Below are 27,626 nucleotides of genomic sequence, written 5' to 3' on the forward strand. Positions count from 1 at the left end.
TAACACAGGTCTCAAGCATCACAGAATTCTCTGAACTACATTAAAGGCAGATTGAAGGTCCTTAATTAAACTTATTAAAGATGAGGCAGAGCGGTAAAAAATGGTGTCATCTGCATAAAAATGAAATTTTGTATTTGTGACATTACTACACAAATTATTAATATACATATATATTCATTTGATTAGTCATGAAGTCAGAAAAAAGGTCAGCTTGGACACATTGTGTCCAATCGCTCAAGTAATTTTCAAACCATTGAACAGTTTTAGAGGCCGTCCCTTAGTTAACAAGCTCCTGTAACAGAACAGAGTCGTCCACTGTGTCAACATCTCGACCTATAACCTCATTTAATCCTTATTTAATCAGGCAGTCTCCTTGAGATCAGGAGCGACCTGAGAACAAGAAACATTCAGAAGAACGCAACAAAAACAACACAATCATACAACAACAGGAAATTACAAAGAGATACAAGAATAATAAAAGAAAACCTCCTGTTAATAAAACTTTAAAGTCTCAGGAAAATGTTTGACTATCTTTAGGAAAGTTTGTGATTCATCTCAACATTTGTGGGTTAGAGACGGACATTTAAGGTCAAATACTGGATTGGCCCAAATATAAGACCGTTTTTTGTTCCTGGAAATCCTTCTGATAAAGAGCCTCTGCCTCTCTGTTCTCCTCAGTTTGACTCTAATGGAGCTTTGAGGATTAATGACCAACACATTTATGGTCTTTGATCTGATAACGGAAGGCAAATCTTTTGTGACAAACACTGCAGCTGAAAGGTTTCTCTCCTGTGTGAGTTCTCTTGTGTCTATTTAAAGTTCCTATGTCTCCAAAAGATTTCTTACAGACTGAACAACTGAAAGGTTTCTCTCCTGTGTGAGCTCTCATGTGTTTCTTTAAATTATAACTATCTCTAAAAGATTTCTCACAGACCGAACAGCTGTAAGGTTTATCTCCTGTATGAGTTCTCATGTGACTCTTTACACTTCCATTGACTCCAAAAGATTTCTCACAGACCGGACAGCTGTAAGGTTTCTCTCCTGTATGAGTTCTCATGTGTATCTTCAAATGTCCCTTCACTCCAAAAGATTTCTTACAGACTGAACAGCTGTAAGGTTTCTCTCCTGTATGAGTTCTCATGTGTATCTTTAAAGTTCCACTGTCTCCAAAAGATTTCTTACAGACTGAACAGCTGTAAGGTTTCTCTCCTGTATGAGTTCTCATGTGTTTCTGTAATCTTCCACTCTCCCGAAAAGATTTCTTACAGACTGAACAACTGTAAGGTCTCTCTCCTGTATGAGTTCTCATGTGTATCTTCAAATGTCCCTTCCCTCCAAAAGATTTCTTACAGACTGAACAGCTGTAAGGTTTCTCTCCTGTATGAGTTCTCATGTGTCCCTTTAAAGTTCCCTTTACTCCAAAAGATTTCTTACAGACTGAACAGCTGTAAGGTTTCTCTCCCATGTGAGTTTTCATGTGTATCTTTAAATCTCCCTTCTGTCCAAAATATTTCTTACAGACTGAGCAGTTGTGAGGTTTCTCTCCTGAATGACTTAACATGTGCCACCTCAGATGTGTCTTGGTGCCAAATCTTTTCCCACACTCAGAGCACTTAAATAGTTTCTCTCTACATCTTGAGTCACTGACAGAAACTTCATCATCTTTCAGAGACTCTGAACCTGACTGAGGTTCTCTTGTCTCCTTCCAGTCAGCACTGTCATCAGTCTCAGGCTCAGAAGAGTCTCCAGTCTTGTCTCCAGTCTTGTCTTCAGTCTCTGGTGTTAAATGTGTGTCACTAATAGAGGTGGTTGACACTTTCTCTGTTCTGTGGAGTCTCTTGTGTTTCACAAGAGCTGCTCTATATTTAAAACACTTCTTACAAACTGGACAGCTGAAAGGCTTCAGACCAGTGTGACATCCCTCATCGCTCACAAAGACTTTGTTTGGTTTCAGAGCCGACTGAGATTCACTGGGAACTCTCCAATAATCACTGTCATCAGTCTCAGAAGAGTCTCCAGTCTTGTCTTCAGTCTCTGGTGTTAAATGTGTGTCTGGATTAGAGTCCCTGTCTGGTTCTGGTCCTGGTCCTCCACAGTCCTCTCCATCAGCTTCTGTCTCCATCTGTGAGGACTGTAGACCTGGTTCTGGTTCTGGTCCTCCACAGTCCTCTCCATCAGCTTCTGTCTCCATCTGTGAGGACTGAGGTTTCTCTTCATCATCTTCACTCTTCACAGGGACAGGAGTGAATGTGAACTTGGTGATATCAGTCTCCTCCAGCCCTTGAAGCTGCTCTCCCTCCTGACTGCTCCACAGTTCCTCCTGTTCCTCTTTAATGTGTGGGGGCTCTGGGTCCTCCTGGTCCAGACTGGAGCTGCACTCCTGCTGCTCAGGGGGAACCTCTTCTTTAACCACCGACAGCTGCTGGACGTCTGCAGGAAACAGGAAACACACACAGAGGAAAACTAAGATTCCATGCTGACGAGGAGTGAACAGTGTGTGTTCATCTGTTTGAAACAGAGACAGGTCGACACACAAGCTGCACTGAGAATGTTCTGTCTGCATACTGTGATGGCTTTTGTGTGAAACCATCAACTATTGTTTTTGTTTCCTTTATGGGAGCCAGCCAGGAGCTTCCACGGCCAAAGTTATAGAGTCACTCTCCAAATGTCAGCCCAGATACACAAAGGAGGTATGACTTAAATGTAAAACCAATTGTTCACACTACCTGAACAAAAACAAGTAATTTGTAGGAAAAAGACCAAACACACACAACAGGAAATACACTTAAATGAAAACAGACAGTGATAAAACTGACAGACTCTTGGAGCTCACATCTGCACCAATAACACCTGATCTTAGCACTGTGACAGGAGCCCACAGACAAATAACATCAATCACTCAACATCTACAAAACGATGTCAAAGTCTACTTTAAAGTGATGTGTAGAAAGCTATAGACAGTTTTAATGAACTCTAAACACTCCCTGACTAAAGTCTCTGAACTAGGACCTGGCTGTCACGTGACTAAAACAACCAATGAGAAAACAAAGAAATGAGGAGACTTGAAAATAATGAACTCCTCTAAAATGAACACCAGAGGGAGACATACTACACCAGATAAGAGCATTCTTACTGAACAGGACAAGAGGTCAGGAAATGGTCCGGACACTCACACTGATTCTAATGAGGGCTGCAGTCTGGAAACATGGACAGTTAGAAAGCAGCAGGAAACACTGGAAGCAAAGCAGAGCAGGTGTAGAGTTGGGACTGAACCGATCAAATACTGGTATCAGGTTCAATATCTGACCACAACCTGGTGCATCTCCTGCCTGTGTACAAGCCCCTCGTAAACAGGCAGCCAGTGGAAGTCAGCACAGTTAAAGCATGGACTAAGGAGTCTGAGGAGGCGCTGAGGGACTGCTTTGACTCAACTGTGTGGGAAGAACTTTGTGTTTCTCATGGGGAGGACATCGACAGCTTAACAGACTGCATAACGCACTACATGAACTTTTGTGTTGATAACACTGTACCCACCAGGACGGTACAGTGTTTTTCTAACAGCCATCCCTGCATTAATCCTGACATAAAGGCCCTTCTTAAGGAGTAAAGAGGCCTTTAGGTCAGGAGACAAGGAGGAGCTGAAGGCTGTGCAGAGGGAGCTGAGGAAGAAGATCAGAGAGGGGAAGAACAGCTACAGGAGGAAGATAGAAAACCAGCTGCAGCAGAGGAACGTCAGTGGAGTCTGGAAAAGCCTAAAAACTATCTCAGGGCAGAGGACACCAGGCCCCCAGGCTGAGGGGGATCAGACGTGGGTCAACAGTTAGATCAGACACCCACCCCTCCCCCGGCCCAGCCATCTCTGCTTCCCCCGACCACCTCTCCCATCCCCCGTCTACTGCCCTGTTATCACCTCTACCTCCCTCTCCACGCCCCCCCCATATCCGACACTCAGCCCCCCTGCTCCACTCTGTGCCTCTCGTCTCTCCAGGTGAGGAATGAGCTGAGGAAGATGAGGGTGAAGAAGTCTACGGGTCCAGATGGGATCAGCTCCAGGCTCCTCAGGTCCTGTGCAGACCAGCTGTGCAGGATTGTAGAGCGCATATTTAACATGAGCCTGAAGCTGGGAAAAGTGCCACTGCTGTGGAAAACCTCCTGCGTGGTACCTGTACCAAAGATCCCTCACCCAAAAGACTTCAACAGCTACACACCAGCTGCTCTCACTTCACACCTGATGAAGACCCTGGAGCGGCTGGTCCTCATCTATCTCCGCCCTCTGGTGGGCCCCTTTTTGGAACCTCTCCCGTTCGCCTACCAACCCGGCATCGGAGTGGACGACGCCGTCATCTTCCTCCTGGACAGATCACTGTCTCACCTGGAGAAGGCTGGAAGCACTGTGAGGATCATGTTCTTTGATTTCTCCAGTGCCTTTAACACCATCCAGCCTGCACTTCTGGGGACAAGCTGGAGCTGGCAGGGGTGACCCAGCACCTCACAACCTGGATCCTGGATCACCTCAATAACCGGCCACAGTATGTGAGGACTCGGGACTACGTGTCGGACACAACAATCTGCAGTACGGGGCCCCACAGGGAACGGTCCTGGCTACCTTCCTATTCACCCTGTACACCGCAGACTTCTACCTCCGATCCCCTCACTGCCATCTACAGAAGTTCTCTGAGGACTCTGCTGTCGTCGGCCTCATCAGTGACGGTGACGACGGAGCCTACAGAGAACTTATTCAGGACTTTGTGGACCGGTGCCGGAGGAACCACCTCCAGCTCGACGCCGGGAAGACCAAAGAGCTGGTGGTGGATTTCCGCAGGCACAAACTGGACTGGTCTGACCACACCGAAGCAACATATAAGAAAGGTCAGAGCAGACTGGACCTTCTGAGGAGGCTCAGGTCCTTTCACTCCTGACCTCCTTCTGTGACTCTGTGGTGGCATCAGCCATCTTCTATGGAGTCGTCTGCTGGAGCAGCAGCACATCAGCAGCAGACAGGAGGAGACTTGGCCGGCTCCATCCTGGGACGCCCTGTGGACCCAGTGCAGGTGGTGGGAGGGAGAAGGATGATGGACAAGCTGTCCTGGCTGCTGGTGCAGGAGTCCCACCCCCTGCAGGTCACTCTCACAGCACTGGGCAGCTCCTTCAGCAACACACTGATGCACCCTAAGTGTGTGAAGGAGAGGTACCCCAGGTCCTTCAGCAACACACTGATGCACCCTAAGTGTGTGAAGGAGAGGTACCACAGGTCCTTCAGCAACACACTGATGCACCCTGAGTGTGTGAAGGAGAGGTACAGACGCTCCTTCACACACTGATGCACCCTGAGTGTGTGAAGGAGAGGTACCGCAGGTCCTTCACACACTGATGCACCCTAAGTGTGTGAAGGAGAGGTACCACAGCTCCTTCACTTCACATTATTTTATTACAAAACAAGAACAACTGCACTATATCATGTGAATATGTACATATGTCTATTTATTTCCTTTTTAAATGTAATTTATTGCTTATTTTTCCTTTTTTTTGTCTTATTTTGTAATATTTTGTTGCTGCTGTGACAAACAAATGTCCCCGTCTGCATTAAACACTAAAGCTTTTCTGATTGTGATGAATCCGTGTTAGCCGCGGCCGGCTGTTTGAGTCTCTCATGAAAACCCGCGTTAACAGTTCATACAAGAAACGAATCGTGTCGATGGCTCATTTGACGACGACTTTGCCTGAAAAGACTCTGGGATGATTTTACACCAGAGCGCCACTCTGAGTCCAGAAGGTCTTGGGACGGGGATCTGACTCTGGAGCCCAGAGATCTACAAACCAGACGTTGACAGAAGTTCATTTCAGTTCTCCAGAACCTGAGTTCTATAAATGTCTCCAGCACCTGTTTGTGTGTGAAACTCCCCTCCCCTGTCCCCAACCTCCCTGATGGCCCCCACCAGAGACCGTCTCACCCCCCCTCCCCCTCCCCCCAGCAGCTCCTCCGAGCAATCACCTCTGGTCACAACCCCCCCCCCCCCCCCCCCCACAGCTACATACCAGCCCCACCCAACCCCTGCAGCAGACACCAGGTTCCTCCCCCTTCAAAGGAAAAGAACACATCCTGCCTTGTTCCAGTGCCCACAAAAGGACATCCTGTGGCTCTGGATGACTACAGGCTGATTGCACTGACCTCTCACATGATGAAGGTCATGGAGAGGCCGGTTCTTAAACACCTCAGGCCCCAGTGTGCCCATCACAAGACCCCATAGAATTAGCAGATCAGCCCCATGTTGGGGTAGATGTGAATGCAAAAGGAGCCGTTGGGCTCGGGTTCTTGCAGGTCTTGTCGGGTTCTAGCTCTTCTGGGTTTGAACCCTAATTACACAGATGACCAAACAGAAATAATGGAAACTGCTTCATAAAGCAGCAAACAGAATTCAGTGAGTTTGCATTTTTGAAATGAACTCAGGGTTTTTACTCAGCATCATTCAGGCTCTGATGTCTGGAGGCTGCACGTCTGCTCATCAATCACACTTATTGATCACAGACACTGATTAGAGATGGATTTGCATTTAGAAATGCTTACAATCGTTTTACTTTATCTGCTGAACGTGAACAGAGTTCCTGGAGGTTTAATAGAGCTGACCGCGACCCCTGCAGTGAGTAACGTCACAGAAGACAGACTCCTAAAATGTGCCGACTTCACAGATTCTGAATCATCAGCAGGGTCGTCAGAGTGAACAGAGACAAGAAGCAGAGAAGGGAACAAACCTGCTGTGTGGAGCCGCAGCTGAGGGTCGGAAACAGCGTCCAGTAGCTTCTGTTGTCGCTCCTTCTCCTCTTTTGAACGACAAAGTTCCTCCTCGTACTCTGCTATCGTTCTTTCAAAGAGCCCAAATATCTCTTCAGCAGCCAAAGTGAGGCGCTGCGTCACAAACGCTCTCACCATTTGGAGTTTACTCATTGTACTAATTCACAGCTAGCATGCTAAGCTAGCTCGGATATCTCTGGATCTACCGGGAGATGAGTCAGAGGTGAAACCTTCAGAATAAAAGGTGAAACCTTCAGAATAGGGATGGGCAAACGATACCGAGGCTTTGGAGCTTGTGTCGCTCTTCCTGAAGCAGGCTGGTCCGAAGCGCTGTGTCGAGGCTTGTATCAAATCTCCGCGATCACATGACCGATGACGTTTGAAGCTTCACACGTCACAACGAACCACCGGAAGTGAGGTGACTGATTCGAAACTTTGGCGCGGCTTCGTTCTCTTTAAGGAGACCGAGATGCCCAGTGTTCCCCCCGCCTCATTGCGTTCTTACAGACCTTTGACAGCGACAACCCTACTTGAGTGATGGAGAATCCAAGTGGAAGATTCTCCATCACTCAAGTATCACTTTTTTTTGACACTGTAGCACAAGCACAATCTCACATATTCACAAAAGTACCTCTACATTGTTGCATTTGAATCTTTTCATATTATGTTACATCACAATCATAAGTCATAACCATAAGTGGTTTCCACTGAATTGCATAAAAACTTCTCACAAACTCAGTCACACCTCCAAAACACACGTTTCAAGTAATTACAGGTAATAACAGGACAGCACATTTAACATTTTATTAGTCAATTGACATTTTATAGTAACACTAATGTGTGAACAGTGATTCTTAGAATGAAGACACAACTGCTTAATAATGACTTTATTGCTTTTGTGTTGGAACTGGAATCAATGATGTGTGAATCACTTGGAGGTTCATTGCTGCTATAATTGCAGCTGACCACTAGATGTCACTGGTAGCGTCTTTCTTTGAAGCTTTGAAGCTTCAAATCTTTTTTCGGTACAATCAGAAAGAAGCCTCAAAAGCTTCATGAGGCTTCATTTGCCCATCTCTACTTCTGAATAAAAGGTGAATTCAGAGGTTTATCCGGACACACTGAGGCTCTGATGGATCACAAACACACGCTCACGAACAAAGACACACACCGCCGCCATTTTGTACCTAAGATTCAGCCGCAGTTAGAAGAAAATCACTTCCGGGTCATCTCACCCTTCAAAATAAAACCTCCACGTTTATATGAAATGAAATATGAATGTAGCATTATGAGTTTTCTCCTTTCTACATTATTCTGACAGCTTTAGTTACTTTACAAATGAAACATATGAAAAGTTGTTCACATGTGATATTTAGTCATTTACGAGCTGAAACCATCAATAATCAGGAAATGAGTGTGTGTGTGATGTCATACTGAAACGATCAATAATCATCTCAAACAGGTTCAAAGACAAACAGATGAATTTCTAACTGAATCAGAGATGTTTGTATGTTTATTTATTTATATATTTTCACATTTCCCCTTACAACAAACCAAACTCTACAGAGTGATCAGGGAGGTGACGTTCACCAGGACAGCTACGCATCCTCTTCCTGTTTCGAACATCTCCGTCACCACGGCAACCGCACTCCTTAAAGCGGAGCAGCGGCGCTCAGTGAAGTGGCGTTAACAACGGGCTGCTTTCAGCTCAGACGCTGAGTCATCCGTGTCCTGCTGCTGTGGTCGAACACTTGTATTCTCCGTCTTTTCCCGATGTAGCGGCGTGCATCTGCAAAAACGCTGCGTGTGGAACAAAGATCCCTGAACAGCAGAACGAGAGAGGGGGGAGCCAAGGGAACCACCCGGGACCAGATCTGACCTTTGGGGGTTTTAGTAATGGAGTCACTGGAGCTACTGGAGTAAATGTTTCAGCCCTGCTTAAAAAATCCTTTAAACACAAACTGAAACTGTGTTTGACTAAATCAAAAACTCGAGGATGGAAATCCCCAGAACTGTGTCATGAATGAGTTGTTCTCAAGTCCATGTGACTCAAGACGACCTGGATCTGAGTCCCTGTCTGGTTCTGGTCCTCCACAGTCCTCTCCATCAGCTTCTGTCTCCATCTGTGAGGACTGAGGTTTCTCTTCATCTTCACTCTTCACAGGGACAGGAGTGAATGTGAACGTGGTGATGTCATGACCTTGACGCTGCTCTCCCTCCGCGCTGCTCCTGAGCTCCCCCTGCTGAGAGGAGTCACCGTCACACTTGTGGTTTTTGAACTGATAAAGCCAAGTGAATCTTTGGTGGCAGACGTTGCAGTTGAAAGGCTTCTCCCCTGTGTGCGTTCTCATGTGTAACTGTAAATGTTCGCTCCGTGAAAAACATCTACTACAGAGTGAGCAGCTGTAAGGTTTCTCTCCCGTGTGACACTTCAGATGGTTCTGCAGATGAGCCTTCTGACCGAATCTTTTACCGCACACCGAGCAGCTGAACGGTTTCTCTCCTGTGTGCGTTCTCATGTGCGTCTTCAGATTTGAGTTTTGGTTGAATCGTTTCCCGCACTGGGAGCAGCGGAAGAGTTTCTCAGAAGAATCACAGCTGTTGTGATTCAGAAGGTGTGAGTGAGATTGAGGTTCATTGCTGACTTCAGGTTCTTGTGTGGGACTCTGTGAGGCCTCATCACTGCTGGACGGTTGCAAATGTGGATCTGGATGTGAGTCCCTGTCTGGTCCTGGTCCTGGTCCTGGTCCTGGTCCTCCACAGTCCTCTCCATCAGCTTCTGTCTCCATCTGTGAGGACTGAGGTTTCTCTTCATCATCTTCACTCTTCACAGGGACAGGAGTGAATGTGAACTTGGTGATATCAGCCTCCTCCAGCCCTTGAAGCTGCTCTCCCTCCTGACTGATCCACAGTTCCTCCTGTTCCTCTTTAATGTGTGGGGGCTCTGGGTCCTCCTGCTCCAGACTGGAGCTGCACTCCTGCTGCTCAGGGGGAACCTCTTCTTTAACCACCGACAGCTGCTGGACGTCTGCAGGGAACAGGAAACACACACACACACACACACGTTACTCACTGGGTTTGTGTGGTCGAAGGAACTGAGCTCAGAGACAGAAATCAAATCCATACATTACCATGATTGTAAAATAATCATTAAGTACAACATCTTGGACTTTGATAGCTCCCAGTTGTTTTTGGATGTCTGCCTCATCTTTAAGGTTTCGAATGGACTCGCCCCTCCACTGTTACAGGCCTCCATAAAGAAAAACCAGAGCACTGAGCAGAGGAACAGAGAGGGAATACACTGGCACTGCTGTCAGAAACTGGGAGGACGACACCACCTTTAGGGCGCACTCACACTGTCCTTCCGCACCGCGCCAAAACAGGTTTTTCGGGTAAAGCCTAGTGCGTTTGACCAGTGTGAGTGCAACCGTACCACGTCTAGGAGCGGCACGCTTGCCGTCCACGGCCCGTTTGGGAGAGGTGGGCTTTAGTAAAGCACGTTTGCACGTGTACGAGCACGAGCGTGCGCACGTGTACGAGCACGAGGCCTACGGCGGTCCTGAGGTCATTTCCTGTGCGCCTGTTGGGACGTAGAAAAAAGAAGGAGGGACCATGCGCGGACATTTCAAACAATGGCGGTGAAAGGTTCACGTTGGTGTGATGCGGAGGTGGAGTGTTTACTGCAGATTTGGTCGATGAAAAGATTCAAAAACAGACGACAAGACGCACAAAAACTCAGAGGTCTACGGAAAGATCTGGAAACAAAGCCACGCATCGCCATGACGTCATCAATGCGTGTGACGTGTTGCGGCGTGATGACGTATAGGCAGCAAGAAGCATTCTCCGAGGCCCAGGTAGTGTGAGTACAAACGGGCCTGGAGGGGGGGACAAGGACCCTAAAGCACGGGGCGCGATGCGGAGGAACAGTGGGAGGGCGCCCTTAAAGAGAAAACGAGCCCCAGCTGCTGGGGAACCGCGTCCTCTTTTACCTTCTGGATCGATTTGAAGCTTTTTGTGACCAGGACTTAGTTTGGTGTCAAATGTCTTCACGGTTTCCTGTTCTCTCTCCTGTTGTTGCCTGTTTGTGTTTAGAAAACCTGCCTCAGGACGATGGGTGAACTCTAGCGATGCTGCTGAGTGTCGGTGTTCGACGCTGACGGTTATGAATATTAGGATTCGGACGGTGCAGCTTGTGTCATTGTTACTGTTACCCGTCACCTCTCACGTGTTTATTTGTACACTTCACATCTCTGCGTTATAAGTTTGTTTCAGGAGCACATTTAAACCTAAGTGCTGCACAGAAAACACGCAGGACCCCAGTCAGGCCTGAAGTCTCCAGCTGCGGTCTCCATCATCGTCTCCTCATCTGCAGCTCTGCAGCGCTGAACGTGAGACGCACCACAACATTCAGCGCTCCGGGTCACGACCAGTGAAATGACACGATTCTGCCAATTTGATCTAATTTACTTAAATATGAACTTCTTTAAAATTTCAAAATATTAAAACGCCATTTCTTTAACAGACAGAACAGAGTGCAGCAGAGAACACACACACACACACACAGTGTGTGTGTGTGTGTGTGTGTGTGTGTGTGCTTGCGTGTGCGTGGGTGCTTGTCTTTGTGTGTGTGTGTGTGTGTCTGTGTGTGTGTGTGTGTGTGTGTGTGCGTGTGCCTGTGTGTGTGTGTGCGTGTGTGTCTGTGAGTGTGTGTGCGTGAGCCTGTGTGTGTGTGTGTGTGTGTGTGTGCGTGTTCGTATGTGCTTGCGTGTGCGTGTGTGTGTGTGTGTGTGTGTGTGTGTGTGTGTGTGTGTGCGTGTGCCTGTGTGTGTGTGTGTGTGTGTGTGCGTGTGTGTGTGCGTGTGTGTCTGTGTGTGTGTGTGTGTGTGTGTGTGTGTGTGTGTGTGTGTGTGTGTGTGTGTGCGTGCGTGTGTGTGTGTGTGTGTCTGTGTGTGTGTGTGTGCGTGTGTGTGTGCGTGTGCCTGTGTGTGTGTGTGTGTGTGTGTGTGTGTGTGTGTGTGTGTGTGTGTGTGTGTGTGTGTGTGCGTGTGCCTGTGTGTGTGTGTGTCTGTGTGTCTGTGTGTGTGTGTGTGCTGGTGCACTGCTCGTTTCCTTGTCTGTCCAGTGAAACACTGCAAACACAAAAACAGAGGATTGAAACATCAGCATATTTTTCTGGATGTGTTGTTTTTGTGACAAACGTCTGTTCAGAGACTTTGGTGAAACTTTAGGGACCCGAACCCTGTTGAGCAGCTGCAGGAGCGGCTGCAGGCGCAGGATGGTGGAGCAGCACGGCTCTAAACGCTGCACAAAGGTTCACACACACAGTTCAGAAGCAGGTGTGTTTTCATGCTGGAAGTGTTGATGTGTTCATGTGTTCATGTGTTCATGTCATGGTCAGTTCTTTGTTCTTGAACTCAAACAGCGGCTGATTTAAAAGCTCATTCATAAATAACAGTTTGGTCATTTCATGTTTGCAGCATGACTCTGGAAATATGTATGAACTTTATTCATGTGCCAAAACCATCTCATATGTTTCCATAACTCTTTCTGAGCCCGTGCGTCTGTGCGCGTGAGTGAAGGGGACAAACCTGCTGTGTGGAGCCGCAGCTGAGGGTCGGAAACAGCGTCCAGTAGCTTCTGTTGTCGCTCCTTCTCCTCTTTTGAACGACAAAGTTCCTCCTCGTACTCTGCTATCGTTCTTTCAAAGAGCCCAAATATCTCTTCAGCAGCCAAAGTGAGGCGCTGCTGCACCAACCACCTCACCCGCTGCACTGCACTCGTGCTCACGGAGACAGAGACGCGCTGCGGACACACGGACGCCATCTTGTTTCACAGTGTGAAGTTCGCCGCAGTGACCAACACAGGAAGTTGTTGAACTTCCACAGATTCCGGGGTCCTGAGCTTCAAAATAAAAGCCCAGCGGTGAACAGGAAGGTTTAAAACAGTGGGAACATTCCGCTGAGTCAGGGTCCAGGACGTCACATGGACGGGTGCTGAACAGTCACAGCAGTGACGTGCAGTGAGGGTCGGGGAGGCACTGACTCACGAGTCAGATTTACAAACATACAGTAGGATGCTAATAGGATAGGATGAGAGAATAGGATGCTGAAAACCATTTTAAAACACCAGAGCCACTGCATGTTGCAGTATATCTTACCTTTACTGTAAATGACTGTATATTGCAGTATATCTTACCTTTACTGTAAATGACTGTATATTGCAGCATATCTTACCTTTACTGACTGAAAGTCCAGCTTTGAAAAATGTCTTAGTTTAGAAATCAAATCCTCCATTTTCAGGGGGAGAAATGACAGCGTGTCTCTGAGCTCTACAGCGTCGCACAGCACACACTGTGTTTACTTTATGCACACAGGTCAGAGTTCACCGTGATCTGGCTGCAGGCTATCAGGCTGCTCACTATCGCCACCTATCTTGAGGCAGAGGTACTGCCTGCCTCAAGGCAGCATTTTCCCTGTGGATTTATGTTTTATATCAATAAGATGTAAATATTACACACATACGTAAAACACATTACTGAACACCATGGAAAAGAAGACGTATGCTTTTATTACACAAAAGTGTCTCAACCATCATATTGGAAACGCCTTTTGCACGCGCTCAATCCAGTTTGTGAGTGATTGCGCAATCTGGAGGGAGGCTCGGCTGTCCGTGCCTCACCTCTCCTCTCCGAAGAGACTCCGTTTATTTAAGCAGGAAATACAGAATTTTTACTATAAAAACGGTCAAAATACACTAAGAACCACACCAAAATCATAGTCCAGAGGATAAATATTAATACTTGTGTTGTTTTATTGTTTCGTTTCTTTTTCCTCTCATGATGTCAGGGGAGGCACAGCCTCACCTGCCTCCCCTGACCGCACGTCACTGAGTCACAGAGATGCTAAACGACCCCAAACATACACCGAGCCGGGTCCAGGGTCCCCCTCACGGACTCAGTCTGGGTCCATCTGCGGCTCAGTCCGCTCCTGTGGAGGTCGACGGTGAACAAAGGTGAACAGGAGCCGACTCTGAGTTTGTGTCCCGAGGAAGAAAAGACACAAATATTCCCGATGATCCACCTGTTCATGATTTAATCACCTTCAGACGTCGCCATGGAAACGCCCGAGTGGATTACTGACACCAGGACACATTGTTTGTTCACAAACAGGGAATAATGGAGTTCTGTCTGTGCTGATTTCATAAATAATAACTGGAGCAGGGAGACGGAGCGCTGTGGTGGGTCACGGTGGAGACGGGGTTCGGACCTGTGTCTCTGACCAAAGCTGCTCAAATCATTTCTGTGTTTATGAAATTATTATAAATCAGGAGCAGGAAACATCTAAAGAGCTGATTTTTATTCAACGACAGAAACATTTTTCATTTCCTGTCATTTCTTTTTGATAATTGTAATAATTTTCATTTGTGTTTTTATTTATGGTTCATCATTTTAATAATTATAACATTGAAAGAATGAAATTGGAAGAAACATAACTGTAATTATTTGACACTAATTTATAGTTAATGATTATAAATCTTCTCCCTGCTCCAGTTATCAACACTTTCACCTGTTTGGACCCAACGTTTACGTCTGTGTGTGTTTATTAAATCACCACAGACACAATTAGATTATTAATTTGTCCTGATGTCAATAATCCACTCGGGCGTTGCCATGGTGACGTCTGCAGGTGTTGATGAACAGGTGGATCATCGGGGATGTTTGGGTCTTCAGAAGAGTTCCCTGTCTGGACTTTAGTTCTCCTGCTCTGGACTGAGGAAACTAAAGCAGACGCGTTCGCTTCCTTTGACCTTTGTTCTCACGACGGCGCCTGAACACTCGCTGTCTCCGGCTCCAAGATCCACACAGTCAGGAACGCGTCGGTTCACGGTTTGAATCCAGACTTTTAACACTTTGCTGCTCCTGCGAAAGCTTCACCATGAAGAACGAGGCTTTGTTTAAAGGATGGGTGTCAAAGGCAAGGCCCGCGGGCCAGATTCGGCCCGCCAATGAATGATCTTGGCCCCCGGGATGATATTTGATCAGTATTAGAACCGGCCGCACGCCAAAGCCGCCTGATGGTGCTTTTCACGCAAAAACTACATCTCTCATATCTCAAAGGTTCCTAAAGGTTCTCAAAGGTTCTTAAAGTTCTCAAAGGTTCTCAAAGGTTCCTAAAGGTTCTCAAAGGTTCTTAAAGTTCTCAAAGGTTCTCAAAGGTTTTTAAAAGTTCTCAAAGGTTCTTAAAAGTTCTCAAAGGTTCTTAAAGTTCTCAAAGGTTCTTAAAGGTTCTCAAAGGTCCTTAAAGGTTCTCAAAGGTTCTTAAAGGTTCTATAAGGTTCTCAAGGGTTCTCAAAGGTTCTTAAAGGTTCTCAAAGGTTCTTAAAGGTTCTATAAGGTTCTCAAGGGTTCTCAAAGGTTCTTAAAAGTTCTCAAAGGTTCCTAAAAGTTCTCAAAGGTTCCTAAAAGTTCTCAAAGGTTCTTGAGTGTTTTTAAAGGTTATCAAAGGTCCTTAAAGGTTATCAAGGGTTCTCAAGGGCTCTCAAAGGTTCTTAAAGGTTCTTAAAAGTTCTCAAAGGTTCTTAAAAGTTCTCAAAGGTTCTCAAAGGTCCTTAAAGGTTCTCAAAGGTTCTTAGAAGTTCTATAAGGTTCTTAAAGGTTCTCAAAGGTTCTTTAAGGTTGTCAAAGGTCCTTAAAGGTTCTCAAAGGTTCTTAAAGGTTCTCAAAGGTTCTTAAAGGTTCTCAAAGGTTTTTAAAAGTTCTCAAAGGTTCTTAAAGGTTTTTAAAAGTTCTCAAAGATTCTTAAAGTTCTCAAAGGTTCTCAAAGGTTTTTAAAAGTTCTCAAAGGTTCTCAAAGGTTCTTAAAGGTTCTTAAAGGTTCTCAAGGGTTTTCAAAGGTTCTTAAAAGTTCTCAAAGGTTTTTAAAGGTTCTTAAAGGTTATCAAAGGTCCTTAAAGGTTCTCAAAGGTTATCAAGGGTTCTCAAAGGTTTTCAAAGGTTTTCAAAGGTTCTTAAAAGTTCTCAAAGGTTCTTAAAGGTTCTCAAAGGTCCTTAAAGGTTCTCAAAGGTTCTTAAAGGTTCTATAAGGTTCTCAAAGGTTCTTAAAAGTTCTCAAAGGTTCATAAAGTTCTCAAAGATTCTCAAAGGTTTTTAAAAGTTCTAAAGGTCCTTAAAGGTTCTCCTGGCCGAGGAAAAACCCAGAGGAGCATCTTTCAGACTGATGCCCCCCGGTGGCCAAAACATGAACCAGCCCATTGATTCGGTTTTGACCTAAACCTGAGTTTCTGTTTGTTCCGGAAACATCTGAAAATATCAGCAGCTCACATTTTTAACACAACTTTGTTTATTCAAAGACAAAACTCTGCACAGACGTTTCTAATGACGATGAGAAGAACTTTCTCTTCTGCTGCTTGGGTTTTGGGGCAACAAGCTTTTGCACAGAGGGAGCAGCCGTACGGTTTCTCCCTGGTGTGGGTTCTGAAGTGTGTCACACATCGAAATCTTCAGACAAAAACGTTAAATACAAGTTTTCTCTTGTGTGACATTTCATGCAACAACTACAGACAACATGTCACTCCTTTACCTCCATCTGCGCCCTGAACACCTGCGCTCACACTCGTTTCACTTTTATTTTGGCGGGATGGACTCGTTTTACAGAGAAAATGATTTCTGGATTCTTAAGAACTCAAAGGCTTTTTTGTGGTTCTGTTGAAAGGTGCCGACTCAGCAGGAAGACGTCATCAGCTCCGACCTCCTGCACCGGATCTCTGTTCAGGAGGAATCCACCACACGCTGAAGGAGCTGAGTTCATATGACAGATCCCACTGAGTGCTGGAGTGGAGAGTGTGTTTGGATTGAACCCATCGGCCGACATGAGAACGACTTTGGACAGAAACAAACACGGAGTGGATTTAGGATCAATAACATGCGTCTGAACACAGAAGGCCATTCAAACTGAATGGACTCGTGTCCACGTGATGCAAAAAAGGGCTCAGAGTAAAACCTTATTGGATATAAAGGGTAAATATACACACATGTTCTATTTCCTGTTAGTTTCAGCTGTTTCTTCCTATAATAAATATCCACCTGTGAGAGTCAGCCATTTTAAAACTGCTGCTCCTGTGCATCACACAGTCACATTAAAACCGCCTTAACACCACGTTCACAGAAGTGCTCACTTCCTGTCAGCTGGTTTTCCTGCATTCTGCAGCCGCAGCATGTCTGATATTACAGATGACAGTAACACATGAGGCCACGCCCCCATTCAGTGAAAACAAAGTGCCGGCTTTAACTGGGGGTAAATAACAATCCCACCGTGATCCGTCCTGATTTCCCCTTTTTTACCGTAAGCGCCTGAAAACCTCCTGCAGGCAGACAGATACCTGACGTTGTTGCAGAACGATGATCTGTTACATGGTGAATGTTTGTCCGGTGACCGGAAGAGAAGTGGGTGAAGGAGCCACTCAGTGTCCAGAGGAGACACCCACACATTTATTCTACCTCACTGAATCAGCAGGTGATGCGGAACTATGACAACATTCCCTTTCTCTGTCCTTTTTGGGGCGGCAGTAGCTCAGTCCATAGGTGACTTGGCTTGGAACTGTAGGGTCGCTGGTTCAAGTCCCTGTGTGGACCATGTATGGAGCATGGACTGGTGGCTGGAGAGGTGCCAGTTCATCTCCTGGGCACTGCCGAGGTGCTGTTGAGCTCGGGGCGCTGGTCACTGGCAGCCCCCTCGCTCTAACATCTCTCCTTAATTGCATGTTTATAGGTCCTGTTTGTGCATGTGTGTATTTCGGGCCTGTGTGTGTAACATGTATAAAAAATTCAATTTCCCCGTGCGGGATAAATAAAGTAATTCTTCTTCTTAACATACTGTCGTTTAAGAAGGCTCTGTGAAAGCAACCTGTTTCTGACAACCATCCCAGAACCACGGCCGTGCTCCCGGGAAAAGCTCTAACCACTGTCACTGCAGCACTGGGGGAAACAGAAAGAACCTACCAGGGGAAAATGGCTTTGTGACGATGTGAACTCTTGCCGACACTCACCTTACCTTTAGTTTCCCTGATAACCTGCAGCAACTTCACACAAACTACCTACCACACATCTCACCCGATGAAACAGTTCGCAAACATCGCTACTCAGAGCACCGGCTACTCGGAAACAAAAGCCGAATCGTAGAACTACAAACGCATCACAAAACAAACAGCCAAGGCTTTGTCCACCTGGGGTTAAATGATCTTCTCTCTTCACACACTCGCTGCCATCTGTTTGACATCATTCTGTCACTATAATGCATCGGATTTGTTTTTATAAAGAGTTCTCACTCCTGTTTCTCATAATCACCTCTTTACAACACTGACCTCTGTGTTTCCTCACTGCTTTGTTTTCACTGGCGAGGGGGCGTGGCCTTTCGTGTGACGTTACTGTCGTCTATAGTTTGATTTCCCGTCCATGTTTGTGATTGGTCAAGAGCTGCAAACCCCGCCCCTCTTTGTGTGACCACATCTATGGTTAGGTTGATAACTATCAGCACGTGCGGTCGTTAGGGAAGCGTGATGACAAAGATAAATTGTGGGTTTGTTGAACCTGACACTTGCGGCGCTGCCTCTCTGCTCTCCTCAGCTCGACTCTGAGGCTCTGACGGCTGACGGCCGACACACTTGTGTTTCTGAAGCTGGGAACGCCAAGCGAAACTGAGGTCGCAAACACTGCAGCTGTACGGTTTCTCCCCTGTGTGGACTCTCATGTGGTGTGTCATAGTTGTTCTTTCTATGAATTTCTTCCCACAGAACGCGCAGCTGAAGGGTTCCTCTCCCGTGTGAGTCGTCATGTGTAACTGCATGATCCTTTTGCGTCTGAATTTTTTCCCGCACACTGAGCAGCTGAACGGTTTTTCTCCCGTGTGTGTGATCATGTGATCAGTCAGATACGACATGCGGCGAAATGTTTTCCCGCACTCAGAGCAGCTTAACTGTTTCTCTCCAGTCTTAGGTTTCGTCTGATTTTTGGAGACTGCCATGTGCGATCTGATGTGTTGTTTCAGACGCCCGATGGTTCTGAATCTTTTCCGACACTCGGAGCACCTGAACGGTTTCTTATCCGCGCCGCATCTAGGATCACTGACAGGAAGTCTATCGTCTTTTAAAGAGTTTGAACCTGACTGTGGTTCTCTTGTCTGCTTCCAATCATCACTGTCATCAGTCTCAGGTTCAGAAGAGTCTCCAGCTTCGTCCTCAGTCTCTGGATCTGAATTCCTGTCTGGTCCTGGTCCTCCACAGTCCTCTCCTTCAGCTTTTCTTTCCATCTGTTCAGTTGAGCTGCCGGCTGGGAGCTCCGTCTCTCTGTTCTCTTCAGTTTGACGACCGGCACATTTATGTCTTTTGACCTGCTCAGGACGAGCAAAACTTTTGTTACAGTCGCTGCAGCTGAACGGTTTCTCCCCAGTGTGTCGTGTCATGTGGTGCGTCAGCTGCACCTTCTGGATAAATCTTTTCCCACACACTGGGCAGATGATTGGCTTCTCATCACTATGAGTCAACTTGTGTCTGTTCAGATCCGCCTTGTACCAGTACGTTCTCTCGCACTCTGAGCATTTGAACGGTTTCTCTCCCGTGTGGACGATCATGTGTTTCTTTAAACGTCCTTTCCACGCAAAAGATTTCTGACAGACTGAGCAGTTGAACGGTTTCTCTCCTGTGTGAGTTATCATGTGTTCCTGCAGGTGTGTCTTGCGGCCGAATCTTTTCCCGCACTCAGAGCACTTGAACGGTCTCTCTCCCGTATGTGATCTAAAGTGTCTCTTCAGATGTGCCTCGCGGCCAAATTTTTTCCCGCACACGGAACAGCCAAACGGTTTCCCACCAGGAGAACATCCTGAATCAATGACAGGATCATATTGTAACTGAGGTTCTCCGGTCTCCTTCCGATTATCGTCACTGTCGTCGGGTTCAGAAGCAGTTTTTCCCGGGTGACCGGCGCACTGATGGTTCTTCAGGCTGGTGCACCACGCGAAACTTCGATCGCAAACGCCGCAGTTGTACCGCTTCTCTCCTGTGTGGACGGCCATGTGTCTCTTCAGATTCCCGCTTTCGCCAAAAGCTTTACCGCACACCGAGCAGCCGAACGGTTTCTCTCCCGTGTGCATCCTCATGTGCGTCTGTAAACGCCCTTTCCACGCAAAATATTTCTTACAAACCGAGCAGCTGTAAGGTTTCTCTCCCGTGTGAGTGATCATGTGTCTCTTCAGGGTCGCCTTGAGGCCAAACCTTTTTCCGCACTCGGAGCAGCCGAACGGTTTCTCCTCAGCGCTGCAATCACTGAGAGGGCTTTCGTCATTTTCGAGTCCCGACCGAGGTTCTCCGGTCTCCCCCCACTCTTCATCACAACTGACTTCGATCTCAGCGAAAGAAGAGTTTCCGGTCTGTTCTTCCTCATCTTCACTCTTCACAGGGACAGGAGTGAATGTGAACTTGGTGATATCAGCCTCCTCCAGCCCTTGAAGCTGCTCTCCCTCCTGACTGCTCCACAGTTCCTCCTGTTCCTCTTTAATGTGTGGGGGCTCTGGGTCCTCCTGGTCCTCCTGGTTCTCCTGGAGGCTCCACTCCTGCTGCTCCTCTTTAACAACGATCTGTTTTATGTCTGAAACATAGGCACAGAATTATTAATGTATATTTAACACATGGCAAACTCCTTTATTTATCTTTAATAACTGAAAGACCCGTTTGGGGGTTTAACCCTCATGCCTCAGATTTACTGACACTGAAACATACTTTGATTCAAACAGACGATGAGAAACGTCCAAAAACAAAACACCGCACAGAAAGTTCTCTTTGGAAAACACAAGAAACATTCATGTGAAATTAGGTGTGAATGGTTGTCTGTCTCTGTTCGTCTCTATGTGTCCTGTGATAGACTGGCGTCCTGTCCAGGGTGGACCCCGCCTCACGCCTGATGTCAGCTGGGATCGGCTCCAGCCCCCCGAGACCCCGACCCCGGGATAAGTGGTTGAAGATGAATGAATGAATGTTGAATTGTTCATTTTATTTCTGAAACAGTTCAAAGTTTAAAATAAAGTTCTGTTCCTGAACACTTTGGCATCATTCTGGTTCAGCTCGTGTCAGAACGTTTGCTGAGAACTTTTTATTTTCCAAATCTGTGAAATCTTTTTCTCTGGCGTCTTTTGTACGTCAGTGATTCAGTTTGTGTTCACAAACAAAAGCTGCTACAAAACCGTCATATTTCAATATAACGTTCAGATTGTTTTTGCTTAAATCTCTGAATCGACTTCAGTTCTGATCCAAATGATCAAATGTTCAATCAGATCCTTTAAATGTCGGTTAAATTATTAAGTTTGAATTATTTATTACAAAAAACACAACGATGAATTATTTCCAGATAATAAACAGCAGGAGGAAGAAACTCTGCTGCTGATCAGAGTCTTGGATTGTTGAGTATTTTCATTGACTTCCGTTTAAATCTCATCACAGAGTCAAATCCTGCGTTCAGCGTTTCCTCCTGAAGAAAAGTCGTGATATGAAACATTTTTATTCCACCGTTCTCCCGTTAATGCTGCATGAAAACCTTCGTTTCATTAAGAATCAGATGAAGATGAATGGAGTTCTTCTCTCTTCGAGACCAGAACATGTGAGCACATTACACCAGCTCTTAAATCATTACACCGGCTTCCTGTTCGTCAGAGAATCGATTTCTAAATCCTCCTGCTCACGTATGAATCACTACATGGTCCAGGGCCGAGGTACATCACTACATAAGCTTCAGGATCACTAAGATCCTCTGAGACCGAACTGTTGGTGGTTGGCAGAGTAAACTCAAATCAAGGGAAAGCATCTGTCAGTCATTATGCAACAAACAGCTGGAATCAACTTCCTTTCACCCACTTTTAAAACTACACTGAACACTTTTATGTTCACCTCAGCTTTCTGCTGAATCTCTGCACTTTTAACGCCCGCACTGTTTTTATTATTGTCTATGTTTTCATTCTCTTTGTCTCTGTAATGCGTTTGAATTCATGACATGTTGCTGTGAAGCACTTTGAGTCTGCCTTGTGTATGAAAAGTGCGTTATAAATAAAGCTGCCTCGCCTTCGTTTGTATTTTTCACTCCATCTGATGAGTTTGTTATTAAAAATATGAAAAAACACATTTTATAAACGGTTTCCTGTGACGTTCACGCAGCAAAGCAAAGATTTCATAATAATAATGTTGATAAAACACCTTGTTTTTGTTAATATTCATATAAAGTGTCTCTGTTGTGAGTTCTGCTCTGAACAAACACGAACACGTCGTTTTAAATGAAAGGGAGTGAAATAAAAACAGCACAGTGTAAAAAAACTCCTGTTATTAGAGTTTAAAACAAGTGTTTTCAAATGTGTTTAAAGTTTAAAAGTCTGAGTTCTTCACTTAAAGGTCTTCAGTTATTCTCATTTTTAAAGAGTTCACGGTTCGATTTCTGCTCAAACATTTTTGATGCATTAGATTAAAGAAGAAGAGAAAAGCATCTGTCGATCAATGAAAACAGGAAGTCACCATTCAAACGCACGTTTAGCATTTTAAGCTCTTATCAACATGGAAGTGGACACATCTGCTGCTTTATGCCAAAGTGTGTTTATCGTCATTATTATTGCAACATGTTGATACAAAAAAAGGAATCCTGTCCAGAATCACTTGAATTTATCCTGAAGGTCACGTTACTCAGTAGAACCCGTGTGGTCTGTGTTTGGCGAGGGGGCGGAGCCTCTCTGCATCAGCTGCTCGTTTGTCCACCAGGATGTTTCTGCTGCAGCACTTCCTGATTTCACAGACGACGCTGTGGTTCGAGGGTCGTGACCACGGCACGTGGGCGTGTTCACTCGTTATTATCGCCTTTCCTTTGACAAACAAAAGACATTCAAGTGTGGGTGTGTGTGTGTGTGTGTGTGTGTGTGTGTGTGTGTGTGTGTGTGTGTGTGTGTGTGTGTGTGTGTGTGTGTGTGTGTTTAGCGCCCGTCTTTTTAAAGTAAATTCCAGCGTAAACTCCTCCTCCAGGGTCTTTGTCTGCACTTTAATCCTCAGTAACCATGGAGACAGTTTTTATTAAGGTAGAAATCAGGAGAGATGCTAACAGCCGGACGTGGCTAACAGTGGTTAGCTCGGGGCAGGACACACACACACACACACACACACACACACACACACACACACACACACACACACACACACACACACACACACACACACACACACACACACACACACACACACACACACACACACACACACACACACACACACACACACACACACACACACACACACACACACACACACACACACGAGAAGAGTCCCTACACACACAACAAAGCACCAATGGGCTCCTTCCACTGTAATGGACTTTACTATGAGAGGAGCTGGTGCAGGGGCCAGTAGGTAAGTCTTTAAAACACTCTTTAATAAACTCTGGCTTCACTAACTACGCTGATGATGCTTCATTATTCTCCAACTGCAGCGTTTCTCTGCCAGACCTTTAAATGTTGTGAACAAAAGGCTTTTGTTTCCATGAGAGAGGCCGGTGTGTGATGTGTGTATATACACACATCACATATATATATATATATGTGATGTGTGATGATGGTCGAGGGCTAAATGACTTTAAAGCAGTTCAAGGGCTTTTTGTCTTTCTGGCACAAACTCTCATCTCATTAATATTCTCATGTGTCACCTGTGTGGCTGACAGACGTGTGCTCGCTGCTCTGTGACTCCATGTCTCTCAGCTCTCTGCAGTCGTCCGTCTCTTCTTCTCTCGACCTGTCGACAAAAGACACGACTGATGAAAAGCAAATCAACACAAAAACAAAGAGAAAAGAACAAAGAGAAGCGTTTTTCTCAGGTGAAGTTTCAAAGATCATTTACTGCTGCTGCTCTGGATGCATCCACACATCACGCCACACGTCACACCGCCACACCGCCACACCGCCACACCGCCACACTGAGATACTATGAGACACCGGTGTGCACAGGGGGGGGGGGGGGGTTTAAGTGTCCACTTCAGTGGCGAGGACGCGATATATGTGCCCCTTTTTTCCCTGTTGGCCCCTGCCCTTCAAAAATCTGTGCACGCCGCTGCCGTGAGAGACACGTGAATGAACACGGAACAAACGTGCAGAATGGAACTTTACGTGAGACAGAACGGCTCTTTGTCTTCACGTTTGAACGACTATCCTGTGTGGGCGTAATAAAAATGTGCCGATATTTCACGTTGAGGGGAAAAGTTGTCTCACAATATCAACATATAAGTGGAAACAGCATCAGAGATGACAGATATCAGTGATTATATCAGGGGGGTGCCCCCCGTAAAGTCCAACAGCGTCAGATCCAACAGGAGTCATTTAAGGGTCCTTTGTCCTTTCACTAAACAAACTAAACAGACTTGTGTTTTTATCGGAGTGTAAATTCTGTCTCTATGGCGAGGGCAGCCTCTCTCTCCTCTGTGCTCTTCCTTTGGACCTTTCTGCAGCATTTGACACAGTTAACCACCAGATCCTTGTCTCACCCTACAGCTATCCGGTCTCCCCGCTCCGCCCTCTCCCTGCTCACATCCTACCTAAAATAACGCACATACCGGCTAACCTGGAGAGGCTCTGTGTCGGAACCCTGTCATCTTATTACTGGGGTCTCTCAAAGTTCAGTCTTGGGGCCTCTCCTCTCTGTGCACCAACTTAGACTTAGACTAAGAAACCTTTGTTTGTCCGATCACAGCGATGCTGATGATCCCCAGCTTACTCTCTCTCCCTCAGTGCGACTCACTCGCAGCAGGACGGATCTCTGTCTGACTGACTTCTCTCAGTGGATGTTTGCACGCCACCTGAAACTCAACCAAGTCAAGAAGAGTTGCTTTTTCTTCCTGGAACAGGTTCTTCCACCCAAGACCTGAAGAGGCAGCCCCCCCCCCAAGACTGCAAGGGACGTGGGTGTGACGACCAACTCTCCCTCATCCCTCTTCTGACCCAGAAGGCAGCGCAGGTTCTGGTCCAGGCTCTGGTCATCTCACTCCTCAACTCCTCTAACTCTCTCCTGGTCTCCTCTAACTCTCTCCTGGTCTCCTCTAACTCTCTCCTGGCTGGTCTCCTCTAACTCTCTCCTGGTCTCCTCTAACTCTCTCCTGGTCTCCTCTCTAACTCTCTCCTGGCTGGTCTCCTCTAACTCTCTCCTGGCTGGTCTCCTCTAACTCTCTCCTGGTCTCCTCTAACTCTCTCCTGGTCTCCTCTAACTCTCTCCCGGTCTCCTCTAACTCTCTCCTGGTCTCCTCTAACTCTCTCCTCCGCTCTCTTCACTTCCTGTAGCTGCATCCGTTTCGAGACATGAGCACTTGCTTATCGTGCTGCTAACGGCTCAGGCCCGGCTTACATCCAGGACATGATTGAACCTGACACCCGAGCCCGCCCTCTCCGCTCTGCATCCACCAATCGGCTTGCTGCTCCCTCACTGAGAGGAACACTTAGTCCAGTGTGTCTGCAGCGGCTGAACTGAGGCTGTGTTGTCTTTAAATGAGGGCGGGCGTCAGAGCGGACCTGAGCAAAGACACAGAACTAAATTCATAAATGACGACAGACGAGAGAAACGCCCAGAGAACGTTTAAACCGGCGCCGCGGCTCGGACACAGAATCCCGTCTGACGCAGTTTCCGTCTTTTTCGCGGTGCTTTCTCTGTGAGATCGCCACCAAAGCGCAAACAGACCGAGCCTCTGGGTTTTAAATAACGGTTTCAATCGATCGTTATTTCCTGCGGGTGTCTGACTGCGTCGGATAAATTTAGACGGCGGAGCATCAGACGAGACGTTCAGAGTCTGAGGTTCACTTCAGAAGCTTCCCGTTTACCTTCGGCGTGCTGGGGGGTGCTGTGGCGTGCTGTGGCGTGCAGGGGGGCTGCAGCTGCTGACCGGCTCCCCTGGGACGGGGAGGATCTGGACCGGGTCTGTGTCCTCCTGCAGTGGACTGACGGACGCCTCCGGAGCTGCAGAGACAACACAGAGATCCTCGTTTACATCAGAAGTTTGAGGATTTAATGTCGACAGAATCACCCTGGATATGGTAGAGCACATTTAATAATCTCAACTCATCTCCAGCCTCTGATCCTGGATCAGGTCTCAGGGGCAGCAGCTCCAGCCTCTGATCCTGGATCAGGTCTCAGGGGCAGCAGCTCCAGCCTCTGATCCTGGATCAGGTCTCAGGGGCAGCAGCTCCAGCCTCTGATCCTGGATCAGGTCTCAGGGGCAGCAGCTCCAGCCTCTGATCCTGGATCAGGTCTCAGGGGCAGCAGCTCCAGCCTCTGATCCTGGATCAGGTCTCAGGGCAGCAGCTCCAGCCTCTGATCCTGGATCAGGTCTCAGGGGCAGCAGCTCCAGCAGGGACCCCAAACTTCCCTTTCCCGGGCCACATTAACCAGCTCTAACTGGGGGATCCTGAGGCGTTCCCAGGCCAGTGTGGAGATCTAATCTCTCCACCTGGTCCTGGGTCTTCCCCGAGGCCTCCTCCCAGCTGGACGTGCCTGGATCACCTCCCTAGGGAGGCGCCCAGGGTTCATCCAGACCAGATGATCCTGAACCACCTCAACTGGCTCCTTTCAACACAAAGGAGCAGCGGCTCTACTCCGAGTTCCTCACGGATGCTGAACTTCTCCCCCTCTCTCTAAGGGAGACTCCAGACCCCCTCCTGAGGAAACACACTTCACACGCTTGGACCTGGACCTGGTTCTGTGGGTCCTGACCTGGACCTGGTTCTTTGGGTCCTGACCCAGCTTTCAGGACCACAGGTGAGGGTAGGAACCAGGACTGAGGGAAGATCCAGAGCTTTGCCTTCCTCAGCTCTCTGTTCATCACAACGGTGCAGTTTATATAATAACTATGTTATTATAGTTTTAGTCTATTATTGTGTCCCTGTGCTTCATGTTGTTATTGTTCATGTTGTTATCGAACATCGAGAGTCCGTCTCATCGGTGGTGAAACGTCGATCAATCGATTAAACGGTCGCTTGAATTGACTGAACTTTAATATTTGTGTCAGATTTGATGTTTAATGTTTGATCTTTGTCCCCGGTGTGAAAAAGGCCGTTAGCAGGAGCTAGCTAGCTGCGGCTAACGTTACTCTAGCTTAGCTTAGCACGAGCTCCTCTGCAGCACGAGCAGGAAACGCGTTTCCGGTGAGTGAACGAAAACAAACCTGATGTTGAATCTTCGTTTGCAGCTTTTAAAACGTTTCTTTATCCATAAAAACGAAGCACCGGAGCGTTTTTACTGCTCCGGCCTCAACACGGGCTCCCACACACAACCAGTTCCGGGAACGGAAGGATTAGGGGTCGGACCGACTACTTCCGGGGAAAGATTTTGTTTTTATTTCTTTAAATCAAAAATCTACAGTTTATAAAAGTATCACACGGGGAAATATGACACCGGATATAAAATCTAAATAAATATGATTTTACAGTGAAAGTGTTTTTCAGAAGAAGATTAAAACAATAAAACATAAAGAACAGAGTGGATTTAGTTTTATATAGTTTAAAATCGTTCTTTGGGTTATAGTGAATGTTAGAAACATTGTTATCGATATTATAATTATTTGTATTATTATTATTATTATTATTATCATTAAATATTAAATTATATTATATTGGAAAGTATGTTTTAATGCATTTCCGTGGCCTGTAGTGTTTAAGTGATGTCATTTCTGTGTGTTGTTAAATGTGTTGTGTGAAGTTTGAAACGAAAACAATGATAAAAGTATTTCTGATCTAATAACGTTTACGTCCCTCTCGACTTTTATTTTGAAGCTCAACAACTTCCTGTGTTG

At 46.5% G+C, this 27,626-nt stretch overlaps 1 protein-coding gene across 2 annotated transcripts; it reads right to left on the reverse strand.

Annotated features, from left to right (window-relative positions):
* Positions 1-16,155: 16,155 nt before the first annotated feature.
* Positions 16,156-27,117, reverse strand: LOC310955669 (uncharacterized protein). Of its 2 annotated transcripts, none has more exons than XM_083925637.1 (4): positions 27,000-27,117; positions 25,660-25,795; positions 23,505-23,590; positions 16,156-20,426 (listed from the first exon to the last, which is right to left on the reverse strand). In XM_083925637.1, the coding sequence occupies exons 3-4, from the start codon at positions 23,545-23,547 to the stop codon at positions 18,331-18,333; spliced, it is 2,139 nt and encodes a 712-aa protein (XP_083781763.1). In that variant the 5' UTR covers positions 23,548-23,590; positions 25,660-25,795; positions 27,000-27,117; the 3' UTR covers positions 16,156-18,330. The 2 variants fall into 2 exon arrangements, 1 of the variants encoding a protein (XP_083781763.1); XR_014593454.1 differs by lacking the exon at positions 16,156-20,426 and adding an exon at positions 22,407-22,674.
* Between the last annotated feature and the right edge of the window lie 509 nt (positions 27,118-27,626).

The sequence above is a fragment of the Echiichthys vipera genome, assembly GCF_963691815.1.
Source record: "Echiichthys vipera genome assembly, chromosome: 13".
Classification (NCBI taxonomy): Eukaryota; Metazoa; Chordata; class Actinopteri; order Perciformes; family Trachinidae; genus Echiichthys; species Echiichthys vipera.

Excerpts from the sequence above, each read along its gene's own strand:
- LOC310955669 (XM_083925637.1), bottom strand. The coding sequence starts at position 23,547 with ATGGAGTCACAGAGCAGCGAGCACACGTCTGTCAGCCACACAG. Across the intron at positions 20,427-23,504 it reads CACGTCTGTCAGCCACACAG|ACATAAAACAGATCGTTGTT; the intron begins GTGACACATGAG and ends CCTATGTTTCAG.